This window comes from Phallusia mammillata, chromosome 2 (genome assembly GCF_965637545.1).
Source record: "Phallusia mammillata chromosome 2, kaPhaMamm4.hap1.1, whole genome shotgun sequence".
NCBI lineage: Eukaryota > Metazoa > Chordata > Ascidiacea > Phlebobranchia > Ascidiidae > Phallusia > Phallusia mammillata.
Window position 1 is genome coordinate 19,690,758 of NC_137253.1, and position 15,498 is coordinate 19,706,255.

At 37.8% G+C, this 15,498-nt stretch overlaps 2 protein-coding genes across 3 annotated transcripts; one reads left to right on the plus strand and one right to left on the minus strand.

Moving 5' to 3' along the window:
- The first annotated feature begins 5,716 nt into the window (after nt 1–5,716).
- On the plus strand, nt 5,717–8,401 carry LOC145215368 (uncharacterized). The gene is made up of 4 exons (XM_080084056.1): nt 5,717–6,547; nt 7,089–7,369; nt 7,437–7,643; nt 7,756–8,401. The coding sequence occupies exons 1-4, from the start codon at nt 6,214–6,216 to the stop codon at nt 7,915–7,917; spliced, it is 984 nt and encodes a 327-aa protein (XP_079940182.1). The 5' UTR covers nt 5,717–6,213; the 3' UTR covers nt 7,918–8,401.
- A 1,589-nt stretch (nt 8,402–9,990) lies between these two features.
- On the minus strand, nt 9,991–13,903 carry LOC145215235 (peptidase inhibitor R3HDML-like). Of its 2 annotated transcripts, XM_080083915.1 has the most exons (9): nt 13,471–13,903; nt 13,298–13,415; nt 12,875–12,973; nt 12,386–12,541; nt 12,206–12,321; nt 11,420–11,511; nt 11,311–11,355; nt 10,709–10,856; nt 9,991–10,647 (listed from the first exon to the last, which is right to left on the minus strand). In XM_080083915.1, the coding sequence occupies exons 1-9, from the start codon at nt 13,617–13,619 to the stop codon at nt 10,521–10,523; spliced, it is 1,050 nt and encodes a 349-aa protein (XP_079940041.1). In that variant the 5' UTR covers nt 13,620–13,903; the 3' UTR covers nt 9,991–10,520. The 2 variants fall into 2 exon arrangements, with proteins under 2 accessions (XP_079940041.1, XP_079940042.1); XM_080083916.1 differs by lacking the exon at nt 12,386–12,541.
- Nucleotides 13,904–15,498: the final 1,595 nt, after the last annotated feature.

Below are 15,498 nucleotides of genomic sequence, written 5' to 3' on the forward strand. Positions count from 1 at the left end.
GGTTTCAGCACGTGTTCAATAAAACACATGAGCTAAACAGTTGAGTGGTCAACGAAGCGGATAGATCGCATTGGCTGTAAACCGTTAAATATATTGCGCACGCGACACCGCCGAAAGCCTGAAACAATTAAACAAATAATTGCTTTTTGACACTTTCCTGAAAGCAAATTGCAGGTCAGAGTTATATGGACAATACTTAGCACAGTTAACAACTAGCCTGGTGATTGAGGTGAACTTCAGTAAGCCTACAGGTTACTTTGAAGATATGTTCGATTGCATTGTAGAGATCAGTTTTTCAGAATGGCTCAAAATAAAGCCTCGCTTATTAGTTCTTAGAAAATGTATGGTTTAAAAGGCGTCATATCGACAGTAAAAAGGTACTAATAGTATTTCCATTAAATAGGCCTACAGGTTCATTGAGTTTTTGTTTTGCTTGTGTTTTCCATAAGTGATGTTTTTGAAGACGTAGATGATACATGAGATATCTGCATGGTGGTTTACATATATGCTTTAATAGTCACCTTAATGCATTCACCTCGTACCACCGTTTTGTTCTTCGTTGTTGTTGTAGTACAGCGAGTCCTTGTGTAACCGCATTATTACGGTGGAAGTAATCATATAGTAATGTTTATTTTTATTGCACAATTTTCATCATTATTCCGTCGAAATCTTCGAGGGAGAACTTTCCAAACTTCCCGTTAAGGTCACATGTCACACTACACACGAGCCGGTTTGATATTGTTTTTCTTACATCATATCAACCTTGATTTTAAAAGATTATTACAACATAATCTGTGTGATCGTGCGGTTTCTTGAGTAAATAATGTAACTCATTCCGACTTCGTGATCACATTAGTACCTTTGCCTTCTCTATATTTGGCACAAAAGCTCTTTCTCATAACCAGGCATGTCATGACCGACAAACTTGATTTTAGGTGACAGGCCCCGACATTTGTTCGGAAGTCAGGCGATCATTCCAATTGTCTAAAAGCGGCCCATTGCGTCATTTGTAGGTTATCGCTTTATGACTTGCTCAAAGGTTTTTGCTTACGCACTGCGAAGCTTGTTTAAATCGAACTGACGCAAAAGATGACAGCGTGTTGCTTCGTGTGTACGAAAACCAAGCTCGAACGTACGTTTATGGAGCATTGGTTGGTGAATTAATATAAATCTATTGGTGATATTTAGCTGCATGATGACACTGAACTTTTCATTCGGATAATCCGCTGAAGTCGTGCCGATATTCGCTCAGATCTCACCGAAAACGTTTGAAAAGCAGTTCAAACAACTGAGCCATAACCTTTCGGTCTGGCAGTATCATGCACCTAGCAAGTAATACCACACCATGCGTTGCTATCGAAAACAACTTATATATCAGCGTGTGGCCAAATGGTGCTGAATGCATTTTAATTGATGTCTACATTAATTTGATAAGCAGAACATACGTTTGACTGATAAGAAAAGAACGCTGGTGTAAAACGTGTGGGAAAATGTAGGTTAAAGAAATTATCTGCATGACAAATCATCAGGTTAATTTTATCAACAAGCTTCTTGCACATGTTTTACCATCACCTTCTGACAAGAAGTTAGGTTTATGAAACAATAAACAGGACATGTGAAACGATAAATACGTACACATACAGCGGCAGCAATCAGACGCTTTTATCTTTCGCTCGTTTGGACGGTAGCAAACTAAAAGTGAGATGAAAGTCTGAACAACCTGTAGAAATGCCATAACAAAGTTTTTTTCAAAAAAATGGTGTCATTCGCTTTGCTTTGTTTAATACGCAAGGAAGTAACATGATATGTCAAAACCCGCTAAATTGTAGTTATGTATGATATTTGTATTGACAAAGTAGAATGAAACCACAGTATGATTTGTGTGCAATAGCATACATGTATTTTTGCTAGGTCGAATTTCATCACTTTTTTACATTACAGGCAAAGCTTTATAATTTATATAACATCCAAAACCATCGTCGCTATATTTTATTTACCGTTATACTCAGGGTTGCCATCGACTTAAAACCAAAAATAAGGACAACCGAAAAATTAAATTTTTATGCGAAACGAAACAAATGTTTTTGAACAAATCTTGGCATTTATACGAGCCATGACATAATATTTGCAATATATTTTGGAAAGAAACAATCTGTTTCAGCAACTGGTTGTTCGTAGAAAATACTAAGTGCATCTCACAACAGGTCGGGTCTAGGTTTACTTCTACTTGTAGCAGGAATTTGACTATAGCAATTGTTGAAAATAAGACAAAATAAGGACTACAGTCAAAAATAAGGACATTTCTTAGAAATAAGGACAATGAACTTTTCTAAGACATGGCCCTTCAAAATAAGGACAAATCTTAGAAATAAGGACGGTATGGCAACCCTGGTTATACTGTAGAAATCCTGTTGCATGTAAAAGAAACACGACAAACATAGAACCCGTCGTTATTATATCTGAAGGCTGTTTAGTTGATAATGTAATTTGTTATTAATACCTGGATTAATAACCAACACCTCTGCATACACCGGTGCTTTCAACCGCACAGCCCAGGATGTACCATCATTTTTAAAGGGTCTACCACTTTGATGGTGTGTACTGGGGTGTACCAGATACAATATACCTATGGTCAGGTATCACGATAGACAGGTTTATGTTTTAGAACAGACTATAAGTGAAGTGTATAACGTACAACTGTATTTCAAGTGTACATAGCTTGTAAGTTACCATATTATATTTCAGTGGTCATATAATTTAATATTTCTTCTGATAATTGACTTTGGTAACGGTTCTTCACGCAGTAGAAAGTCAATTACAAGTTACAGCTTTCAGTGAGCTCTTTTGTAAGAAAAAAATATGATAATGGATTTACATTGCGCCCATCTTATTCCTGTTGGGACACCAGACTCAGTTTTTTGAAAGGGTAAATAGATTTTTTACTAGGATGTAAAATTTTTGCGCAACGTATAAAGGGTGTACCGTTACAAAAAAGGTCACAAGCACTGGCATATACTACTATACATTCATAAAAATAAATATGTCAACATTATTACGTAGTACTGTTTATGTGTTTATTTTTAAACAGTACATATATAGGGAACTATAAACGTTTTTTATACCAAACAAACCAGTCACTTTTTTATTCAAACAGTGAAAATAAACTTGTCAAAGGCAACAACATTTATTGCCGCAGTGTGACCAATCAGCTACATACCAAACAAAGTTGGCGCCATTTTGTTTTCTCCTCTAAACCGCATTTCGTTGTCGTCAGTTTGATACGACCAGCTGTGAGAAAAACATAACTTGTTGTTAACGCCATTGCTTCACCAAATTCCCGTGTGACAGTGCGACATGATCACATGTGCGCCATATTTCATTGATGTAAGTTCTAAATAATGCACGAATCAAATCACAAAATTAGGTTCAATGTCATGTCCTTCCAAGCAGCTTAGACTGGGTTGACCAGACGTCTGCAGTTCGGAATAAAACAAGCGACTAGCAAGTCAGTAATTACGTTTCCAATGTCGTCAGACGAGCGTCTGTCATAAAACAATGGTTAAGCGGTTAGGGTTTGTCCCCGCGAGGGGAATCTATTTTCAAGCTTGAAAATAGGACTTTACCCTGACTCGACGGAAAACAATTTTAAAGTTGTGTTTTCACTTCACGAATTTAACCAACATTTAAGCCGTCCGATCACACCCGAAACGTTACAAAAATCACCGATGAATCCCTTCAGGATGTTGACGCGTAGACCAAAGCCTTTGACAAACGACATCAATTCATAGCTACACACCGCTTGTCGCATCAATTTACTAACGTTAACAGATGCCTAACCCAATTCTTGCTCTTTGACAGATCGCTTGTTTAGGGCGGTGACCTGACGAAAACACTCGCTTTTGGTCACGACAAGTATTTTCCAATATCGGTTTTCCGAAACTGCCACGCCGGTGCTTCCGATACAATACTCGATTGTTGTAGCAGTTATGTAATAGCCAAAATTACAAACCTCAAATAGAAAAAGATTGTAATTACTGCTGCGTAAACACTGAAACAATGTCTAATTACCTCGGTAAAAATGCCAGTAAGCATGCACTCGTCGCAGAATAACAACGCGTTCTATAACTAACATGTTAATCAACAAATCAACAAAAAGTTTTTTAATCGAGTAAGGACAACTTATTCGGCCTTGGTGTTTGAAATATGATTACGCTGTTTAATATTAAACGACTAATTTATTGATAAGGCAGTTTACCTAACAAAACGAACAACTTGAATGCATTGTTTCCGTCGCTTTAGTGCATTTACGACTATAATCTGATGCGTGTGCTGACATTATCTTGATGGTTGTTGATATCGCTATGAAAATCTCTCGACCCAGCTTCGCTCAAATACAGAAAGTGAACACAGAAACTTATCGTGGGACAAATGTTATAGGCAACCTTTCGCCTAATATCATGCATAAGGTTAATGTGATGGTAAAGTCAGCGTGAATTGGATTATCTGATATGGCCGTTGATGTTTTGCAAAGGCAGGGTAGAAACATTTTTCTGAGAACGGTTAAAAGGAAATTGCCAGCATGCGCCTTAATCTGTTAAAAACTTCCTGTTTGTTTTCGCGATGTCACGGCCTTTATCATTGAAATGTTATACAACCATTGTTGATGTGACCTTGTGACCACAAAATTCTCCCCAATAATACAAAAGAGTTTACTATCCACCAAGTCATTTCGTAGACTTGCAAAACTTGCCTGTGTTATATTTTCACCACAAGAGTAGGGCTCTTTGTTTTTAACAGACTGTTCATTTAAACCTACAGATCACGTGCAACCAACGCCAGGGGCACCGCCAATGCAATCCACAAAAACAAAACGCAGAAGCATTCATGTGTCTTGTTTACAGAGCAACGTGCGACCAATCATCGTTTACAAACAAAATTTGTGTGCGTGACGTATAGTTTGAAAAAAATGTTCGCCTCCCTAAATAAACAAATGTGGGCGGCCAGTTCTCTCCCGATAAAAAAAACTTGTGTACCAGAAAGCAGTAGTGGTTAACGGGTGTAAAGCATTTCTCGTGAGAGTTGTTATGCAGTTAGCAGGACATTCCAGAAAAATGCCACGCGATTTCGCTGTCTTGATAGATTGGTAATCTAGAAAAGAAACTGAAGATATTGGTTTGCGGCTTGAAGAAAAGGGCGTCATGGTTGGTAAAAATTGACGCGACGCGATTTAAATCTAAGTTGTACACATCGACAAATAGGCGGTGCTGTTTTGATGCTTTCGCGCCACATCGGATAATTAAATTTGATACAATACAGTCACGGTAAACTAATGCCGTGCATGAGCCACCAAATAGGCGGTTGCACAGAGAGATGCACGATAAACATCAGTAACTTGGGCATTCTGATCTGTCTGCGTTGAACTTTGTCAAAGCGTTGCGTAATTAAGACTAATTTGCGATAGACATATTGAAATGTAAACTCCAGGTTAAAATATTGTAAGAAAGGCTAATAGCAAACGACATTTCAATGACTCGGCATCTGAGCTGTCGTGCGGACACTCGGCAAGGTGAAATAATCATTAGGCACGAACTCGCCGCCCGCAAGCAAACGGCACGTGCCATTTAAATATAGTTTTAATCCCTCCACAAAGACGTCGAACCCGCGATCGGTTTGAAAAGAAAGTTCAGAAAAAAGATGATGACGACGTCGTGAAAGTCCCACAAACGAATTCAATATAAATTCGCATCTTTTTCAGTAATCGCATCAGTGCGAGGGTCAGTGCTTCCACCTTAAAGTATATGTGGTGCACATTAAGAAGGCTGTGGCGAAGCAAACTTCCAAAAATGCAAGATCGCTATTTGGCTACGGGGCAAGAGTTATGTAACTTCGGTGAGCGTGAAGTGTCGTAACCTCGCAAACAACCTGGTGGCTCCCTTTTTTGCTAATATATAAGGCGATATCGGTATTTTTTTAGCGCCACATGCCGCGCAGCTATCTTACCATCATGAGCTAATGAACAGAAGAGGTTAGCTTCTTGCAAGTAATTTGAAATTCGCGGAAAGAAAGGTTTACTGTCACTGCAAAAAAATCAATAGGTTAATAACTCTTAAACAACGACAGCCAATGACAATTTACTACATATTGTTATTTTTCAGACTATTTTGAAGAAGCTTGCTGCAATTTTAAAGCCCAAATAAAAATAAAAACTGGTAAATGGCAGCTTTCAATGCACTGTTTGCATCGTGTATGCGTGACATTGCCACGTGTTCATTTATGAAAAGAGGAAAATCACCGACGAAAATGGCCAAACCCGACAGCGCACCTTCAGCATGTGGTGGTGAATGTAAAATGTGCGCTCAGTGCACAGAAAAATCATTAAACCGAGATCAACGAGTACTATACATGGACCACTCTCCACCTCATCACTGTGAAGAAATCGTTGACAACAAGGAAGAAAATTATTCGACTAATTCTCTTCAACGCATTAGTGTGGGACGCTATTTTATCGTCTCAAAAGTTTGCCTACCATCTACCATCTTCAAAACAGGTAACGCTCTTTTACATGATTAATAGCATACCTGTGTCATGTCCTTAGCACTAAGTGAACTCTCACCCGGAAAATATTTTAGCTACGCACGATTTAGTTCGGCCGCAATATTCCAGGAAGGCATCAGGCCATCACAGCCGGTGGCCCGTGAAAAACGCAGATGACGAGTTTGCGCGACCCGAATTAGGATTTAAATTGCGCTTAAAAATAATTATGACATACGAGGTTTCGTGCGGGGTCGCTCCCGTTACAGGAGTTGGAACCAAAATCACGAAACGGATTGACGTTTGATAAACGAATCTGTCTGCGTAATCCCACAATCGTGACTCAACTAATCAAAGAAGCCGTCGTCAACCGCAGAACGTAAGACTTGGTCTTAGCTGAGCGCCGCGCACAATTATTGGTTGCATAACAATTATAGAGGTTAAAAAAACCCACAAGCCAATGCAGCCGAATACAATTTTATGCAGAATATTGCTTGCATTAATACCTAAGAAATTCCGTTTAAAATTGTTACCTTTAATCCTTCTATTTTTTGCAGTTGTTTTGTTCCTGACCTTTTCATCAATCGAAGCTTTTCCGGCAAGAAATGAAAAATTTTCTCCTGTTCTTCGATCAATTGTTGGAAAACTAAATTCCTTTCCAACCTTCACCATTAATCATGATACCCTAGACATTTTGCAAAGATTTACCCGAAATGCGCCGAACTTTCATCGCGAATCTTATAGAAGAGTTCATGTTCGAGCACAGCATGAAACCAGATCATGCGAAGATTTTGTTGCCAATCTTTCCCACATGCACCAATTTGCTTATTCAGAAGCGGTAAGTATTTGATAAGATTTAATAACAAATGTTATTGGACCAAATACCGAACCAACTTTTTCTTCAGAGCAAGTTCTTTAAGCGACCCCACCGCAAACGAGATGCTGCCCACCGACTTAACTTGAATCGTTCTTGGGGTGAAATTTGTAACCACGCGTTTCGCCAATACTCGGAGATGAGCTGTTACATGAATTCTCGGCCATCGGTGTACGGAAGACACACCAATGAGGTTAAAGCTGCTTTAAATTCAATGACCAATCTCGTCCAACAAGAGGTAAGTTGTTCTCCCATCAACGCACATGTTAGCAGCTTTAAAGTTTTTTAAACACAGTTCTACATCCATATTATTTCCGGCCAATGATTTACAAGTTTACCTGTTTTTGCAGATGAACAGAATTAACTTTCCTTACAACAATGATAGAACATGCTCCACCAACATATACCTCCAGATGCCAGACTACACAGCAGCTCGACAAGTTTTGTTCAATATGTTTACACTAAACAGCTTAATAAAGCAAGGCTGCTCCACCAAAACTCACACGACGTAGCCAATGGAGTGAGAATTGTCACCAATGCCCGAATAGTATACTGTTCCTTTTTAATTGTCTCCCACCATTATACTGTTTGTGACCAAATATGACGTTTTCAATGTCTCCATAATTCCTCTTTTACTTTATGTCTGTGCAGCGCTGGTTACGCTTTTGCACTATCAACTTGGCAATTTGCTTTTCAAATTGTTTTCATGGTTCCAGAGCAATGTTACGTATTTTGCACACACAAATTCGTATTCGTGTAAGCACGGGATTGCTTTTTTGTATTTATTTTCATCTGACAAAACAATGATTGGTTTTTACTTTTCACTTTATTTATTGCACCCTATTTCTACACAGCGCTTAATGGCCGCAAAGCCAAAAATCGCGTCAGTCTTGCCCTGCCAATGTTGTCATGTCAACAGTTTGTGACGTCAATTTATTGGTTTTGTTACTTGAAGTGTTGTTTTTCGAGACACAATATACAAGCACTGTTATACAGTAGGGGTCTCTTAAATTTTTTTAGAAATAAGCTACAATGTTCAACGAAGTCATTGAAAGCTGCCTTAAGGGCGATTTAAAATACCCTGAAAACAGGTTATGAAAGTTATACTTGTTGAAACCTGGTTCAATTTAGTCTAGCTATTCATGCCGCATTTAAGTCCCCTAAAAAACTGTTGATATCTACCTCTACTATAAAATGCGAATTGTCTACAATACATTTGTAGTTAAAGGGTATATAGGTGAGCTATTGAGAAATGTAATTATCTTTGAGATAAAAGCTGATTAAAATTTATGCAAGTATTTCAGTGCCAAAACTTTTCTACAACTTTAAATTATTTTTACAAACAAAACATAGCAACTGTTTTCTGTATTTAGGATTTTTGACTTTCTTAACAAAACGATTCTAAACAGATAAGACTTATAGGGAATACACTTGACATGTTCAGTAAATAAACCAACGTCATGCGACACCGGTATAACAGGTTGCTGAATGCCAACAAACCCCTTTTAAGCTAAAATTTATGTTCGATTAGGCGATTCTAAAGTAATCTACCTAAACCTTTTTTCTGATTCTAACTGGGCGTTAGCTTGTTTGGGAAAACTGTTTTTCGTTGTATTCGACACGCGCCCAGTAAAGCTGGCAAATTCACAGAACCGGGTAAATTTTGTTTCATGTTTTTACATCTTTGTTAACTTATTGCCAGTTTGTCGGTGCTTTTTTATGTGACGGTTGATAGATTTAAGTAAGATAGATTTACCTACTAGGTCTACTAGTTTAAGATGGTCAAGTAAGTTATATCTTATTCGTATAGGAAGCAACGACACACTTTTTCAATTAGATTGTGATAAAAGTTCCACATCCCGGGCAATATTCGGGTTTTCTACACTCCATTTGGTGCAAATGTCTAATGTACATACTTATGTAACTTCTAAAAACATTTCGCAAATGATTTCCTAATAGGTGTACGGACATTAACATGACTTCGTGGGAATAAGCCAAAAACGAAAAATAACATCCAAGCCTTGAGAATGATTAGATAAATCATTTGATAGTATGTCTCAGATTTTATCCTGCTAATGTACAGTGCACACGTCAATCCCTGGAATTTCTGAAGCTTTGGAACAACATTGAAGCGACTTACAATAACAAATGTCCACAAGCATAAGCGCTTTCTTGCCACTACTTCAAGAAGAATAGCGTGTTCCGAAACAAATCACAAAGATTGTCGTGATCTGCTATCTAACTTTTTACAAACTGACAGGCGGCGCCAGTTGCGCTGGTGGTATTAACTTCTATCGCTCTTTAGATAAAGTTAGGTAAAATTTGGATTACTATTGACCAAAAAATTTACTGTTACATAACAATAAAAACACGCTAGATTACCTAATTAGGATCTGCACAATCTTGACAAGGCATGAAATTGAAAGATAACCAGCCAATAACAACATAGTCACTGATAATTAACTTTTTCGTCCCAATATTTCGTTACAAATAGGATTTACAATCAGCTGCAAAATTATCGTTTCCAATGCAATACTAAACTATTTCTTTTTTTGTCAGGTATTATCAAAAACGCTACACACTGAAACCATAAAACACTAATCTATTTTCCAGTATTTGTACGAACACAATTGGCCAATAAAAGTAATACAATAGATGTTGGTTTGAATCAATGGACACAATAAATAAATTTTCTTAGAATGAATCATTAGGTATATTGTAATTTTGAACCAAACAGTGTTACACCCAACAAAATATGGTTATCTTGTGCTTATTGCGACATCTATCAGATAGGAGATCAAGGACTTTTAGAAAATTTTATATTGGCACGGTTGCAGGGATAAATAAGAGGTAAAACTAAAAGCGATTAAAGCCAGGAACATCCTATACATAAATATTAGAGTTTATTGTTCGAACAATTGCTAAAAATAGCAAATCGAATTGAAATGTTGATGACAAAAGTGTATCCTACAAAGCCACTATAGTAAATGTGATGCTCAGGTACATCGGCAAACGGTTTTGCTAAAGCAAGCATACTGTGTATTGATTACTGCAATTCATCTTCAAGCCTTACAAGCTTGGAATCGTCAAAATAAAAAAATGCCATGTTTTCGGATTAATCTGGAGAGTTTGCTGTGTCCAAAGTAATTGAAGCAATCCGAGCTCCACGCGATTCGGACATCGTCATCTTCTTACCCACCTTTCCTTCATTGTTATTTTCTGACGAGTATTCTTCATCTTTCCTGTAGACGAAACAATGCATAAAAATATGCGTTAAAAAACAAAAATAAAAATATAACTTGCAAATTTGCTGCAGACGAAACTCTCCTTCGTCGACGCCAAGCCGCAGCTCGAAAAGTGGATTGAAGGTCATGTATATATATCAGGTATACACATCCACCTGCTGCGACCAGAAACAATACCACTCCGACAACAATTCCAGCAGTAGCGTCTGCAACACAAAAGTAATAATCTTCTATGAAGCAACTGCGGCAAACAAATGTGAGCAACTTTTTTAAATACTCATGCATTCAAAGTAGATTTTTAACCCATGTGAGAAGACAAGAAAAAGCTCAACTCTAACTTATGCGACCCGCGTTTTCGTCCCACTTGACTTTCCAACTTATTCATTTTATTTTACTGCCGAAAAAAATATAACTGCGTCTATCTGAATCATGTTAAAAGAAATGTGTTTGGACAAACACAAGTATCCAAAATCAGGCCAGTGTAGACCAGCAGTTCCGCACACAGGGGTGCCATTGTAAACTGTTTAAGATTTGTCTGTAAATCAACATAAATTGCACTGACTTAATTGCTTGTTGGATATTTTGTTAAAGTCTCAGAAATTGACTTGGTAATTTTGCAGGACTCAAATATTTGCCCAAATCTTAACTAAGACAACTCACCAGCCTTGCTTTCAAGCGGTATGATTTTGTCCCTTGCCTCATTATCTGAAACACATATGTTTATCTTATAGCAAACATCAATATACAACCAACAAAATTTCGAGCTTACGGCATAAGGTTCCGTTTGGGCACGTGTCGCCCTCATCACAAAGGGAACATCTATCACCCACTTTGTATAGTTGCTCACCTAAAACGTTGCCGCTGCCCGAACAAGCACTTGTTCACTGTTATTTGTTTTCGCTATAATGTTTAGAACAGTGGTTCTCAAACTTTTTTGACCGCGACCCAAATCTGAGTTTTATGAATATCTCACGACCCAAGCCTCAAACATCAAAAAATTTAAATATTCTTATTAACGAGCCGAACTGCAATTTCGAGGCCACGCCGTCGCCGCATAGGAGTCTGCCCATGTCTAAATGGCTGCAGGCTTAACGAGGTCGATTCGTTTGACAACACTGCATAACAAAACACACATTGTGGCTTTGCAGCACCATGATCATTGATAGAAGTGAATCCCAAATCTAAAAAGTTTCCTTGTATGAATACTTAATAATCCTTAAACGCTAACTGTTACATCTCCATCGTCTAGTTTCGCAAGATTACCTTGTCCTTTTATTCCCCGTGCTATGACGTTACAATCGCTATGTGCGTAACAGTAAAATTGAAAGGCTATTGTCGGTATGTTGTAATGATTGGTTCATTTACTGAACAACGTGTCAAATGAGGTGACTTTACTACTTCATTAAGAAAATTCGTTTGTGTTTACTTAATACAGTAATAGTTCGTTTGGGCAGAATGGAATCACCGCAGCGCGACTCATTTTTTGACCCTGCGCGACCCATGTTTGGGTCGCGACCCATACTTTGAGAACCACTGGTTTAGAACATGCTCTTACCCTGGTGCATACTGACAAACCATGTACAGCGCGTTGTCCAAATAAGTACCGTACGCAAGCAGACGTCTACATACCGTCCATCCACATCCAAGTTTATGTGAGTTCGCCCAAACGAGCTTTAGATAAAAAAATACGTTTATAGTTAGTTTATGCAACTGTACCATTGCGTTGTTTTCAAACCTGTGTATAATGGCCGCACTTTTTGCCTGGCTCACACGAGTCGTTGTAAAATTCGTAATATGCGTATTCGTTAAACCAAACACTGACCGCCCGAAGGGGATCAAAATCGGAGGCGAGCAGGCCACTAAGAGCCCAAAGGTTTTCGCCGTTGTCTTTCTGCAATAAGGAATTTTGTAATTGTACATATCCTATTTGTTTCGGCGCAAGACCCAATGAGATTTTCACACCATAATCCTTCTTTTACGTCACAGGCAAGAACTTATGGTTCATTTGTAAACAGTAATATCAAATATGTCAACATTATTGGTTCGGAGCGTAAGCGTGATGGATGAGCATTAATTCCACGAATGTCGACAAGCGACGGCAAAGCATATCGGAGATTATGTTGTTTGCTACAGTATAATTATTTGTCAAATTATGGAGTTATTTGTCTGAAAAAATATGTGGTATGTTACGCTGCAATTCTAGAAGTGGATCTGCTGTACTAACGTTAAGTTGTGGTGTTCGTCTTGCCCCAAGTTCACTATGTTCAAAAACACATTTTTTTGAATATTCTAGAGAATTGACTGCAAGCCCGTCATCCCAAGTCTACAAATAAATACACAGAATATAAACTTTTCAATTTTTACGTTAAATCTTTAAAACAATCATAGAAGGATAGAAACTTTTTGCATTTAAAAAAAAGTTAAAGTACATGGATAGTAATGTAAAATTTTTTTAATAAAATTGAAAGTTTAGCACTGTAAAAGATTAACGTAAAATGTACTGTTTACCAATATTTTATTTTACCAATATTATACTTTGTAAAAGATATACAACGAGCAATGATTCAGGTTACCGCTATCGAAAGTTTTAAGGTTCCCACATCTACATAAAAATAATAGCTTTCAATATCAGTTATAGACAACATACCATGAACTTCATATTTGCGGGGATGGGTTCCTCACCTTCATCCCCAATAGTTGCTCGATGCTCATTGTGTGCGTCTAAAACCAGCTTTGCCTCCGCTGTGGAAAGCGAACGTCTCGGTCTAATAGAAACAGAATGTTATGTTGTGTCAGTTTAAAAAACAATTCTTTGCTAACCTTATCAAACTATCTTCTACGAAGCCTTGTCCATTAACATATAGACAACATGTCTTTAGGAGCTGACAGAAAAACCATGTGTGACATATTCTGCGAGTTATGGCAACGCTTTGCAGTGATGCCAATAATTTGCTGTTAAAAACTATCATTTTATCCTGACTGACAAATTTCACAACTCAACGAACGGAATGCTGAGTGTGGCCCCTATAGCTAGCTGGTGATCGGCGCAAGGCAGCTTCGCCGCAAACAACCAGAAGTGCTTGCTATTTCGATGCTCGAAGATGCGTAATCCACGAAAAGCTTTCTTATTGCAGCCGACGAGTGTCAAGTGAGTATCAGTCAAGAGCAACTAGTCGGATCATCACTCTGTTTCCAACCACTTCAGGATAACATCTGATGTCAACATTGCCGCTCAAACACGTATTTTCGATATTTAGAGCACTGCTAACATCTAAAAATAACACTTTGAAAATAGTGCGCATTTAACTTTATGTGTTTTGTGCACCATAGCTTAACAACTTTTTGCAAAATCATGTAAAATGCTTCAAACTTTTGCTACTTCGTGCGTGAGAATAGCACAGAGTTTACAGAAACTTTTCACTGAAGTGTGCCGCGCTTTTCCATGTCGGGATGAGTCGACCCTTACCAGCATGTCGAAGCTATCTCTATTATGCTCAGTTTTTCAAGTAAGTCAAGTGCTCGCTCTTCTGCCACTTTAAACATGTAATGAACGTGTTTAAAAGAAGACTTCGGCTCCTAAAAAATCATACCCCAAACACAAAAGATTTTCCAGTCAGACAATTTTGCGGTCGTTTAGGCTGCATCACTATCCCGCCTGTTTTGAGATTAATATCTTTTACCGATAGTCGATGAACAGGATACTATTGTTACATTTCTCTGACCATAAAAGCACAGAGATTGATACGGAGCAACCGATATGTTTGAACACGCTCACGTCTCTGAAATCAATAGTTGTCTAGACCTTGTATAGCATGTGCCTATTTTTTTGCCTTCTCTTGGCGATTCACAGTTCTTTTAAACATAAAATAGGCGGAAAAGAGTAAAAAACCGTTAACCGCTGGGTTGTGGTTCCCACTTTAACGGGCATGTTTTAGTGTAAAGTTTTTCATCGCAACAATTTAACGTCAAACTGTGGTTCAATAGCTAGCACCAAGAGCTGTTCAAACATTTTAGGCGTCATTTAGTGTGATGTAAAACTGAGACGCACAAGCTGGACTAACCAATTTTTTCAGTCTCCCACATGAAATTTTTAACTTTTGTGGACTGATAACTTTCACAAAGACTTACTTTCCCAACAACATATACAGAAAGATATTTTATGATAAACGTTTCAAACAAGTCGATGAACTAATGGCATTTGGTACTATTGAAAGTGTAGCAATGTCTATTTTATATCTGTTTGTGTGTTGTTTTATAGGCTACTGCAAAAAAGCATGCTAGTTCTTTCTTTTGGAGAAAGTCAGTTACGTTATACTTAATTTTATAATTCATCTCCTTTTAAGCTACGCCTTTAATCTTGTGTAATGTGACCTTTGATGTACTTATAAAGTCGTAACGCCTACCCATATTTGGAATACGTATATTGCCGAAAACTTTCATAAAAACACAAAAAAAATATAAAATACACATTGCTACAAAAGTACAAAATATATAATGCAGCATCGCTGTAGGTCAAGCACAAGAACTGCTGACATAACCTATGTACACATTTAAGTATGTCAAAGTGTCTATTTGCATGGGTTAATAGAACCCTGGAAGTAAAATGCGATCAGTTTTTCGTGGCTGTCAAAACGTGTCGAATCCTTTTGTTACGGCAAAGAAGCTTATAATGTTTATATTTTATGTCCTAATTGATACAACGAACACGGCTATAAGCAATTTTAACTAACCGGGGTGTTTTAGCACGAATTCGAGTGTTATGACGTTACATTTAGAATACCGGTCCGCATGCGTTTATCTAATGATACTACAGTAGCCTATTTGTGGTTTATGGTCATGTCGTGCTGT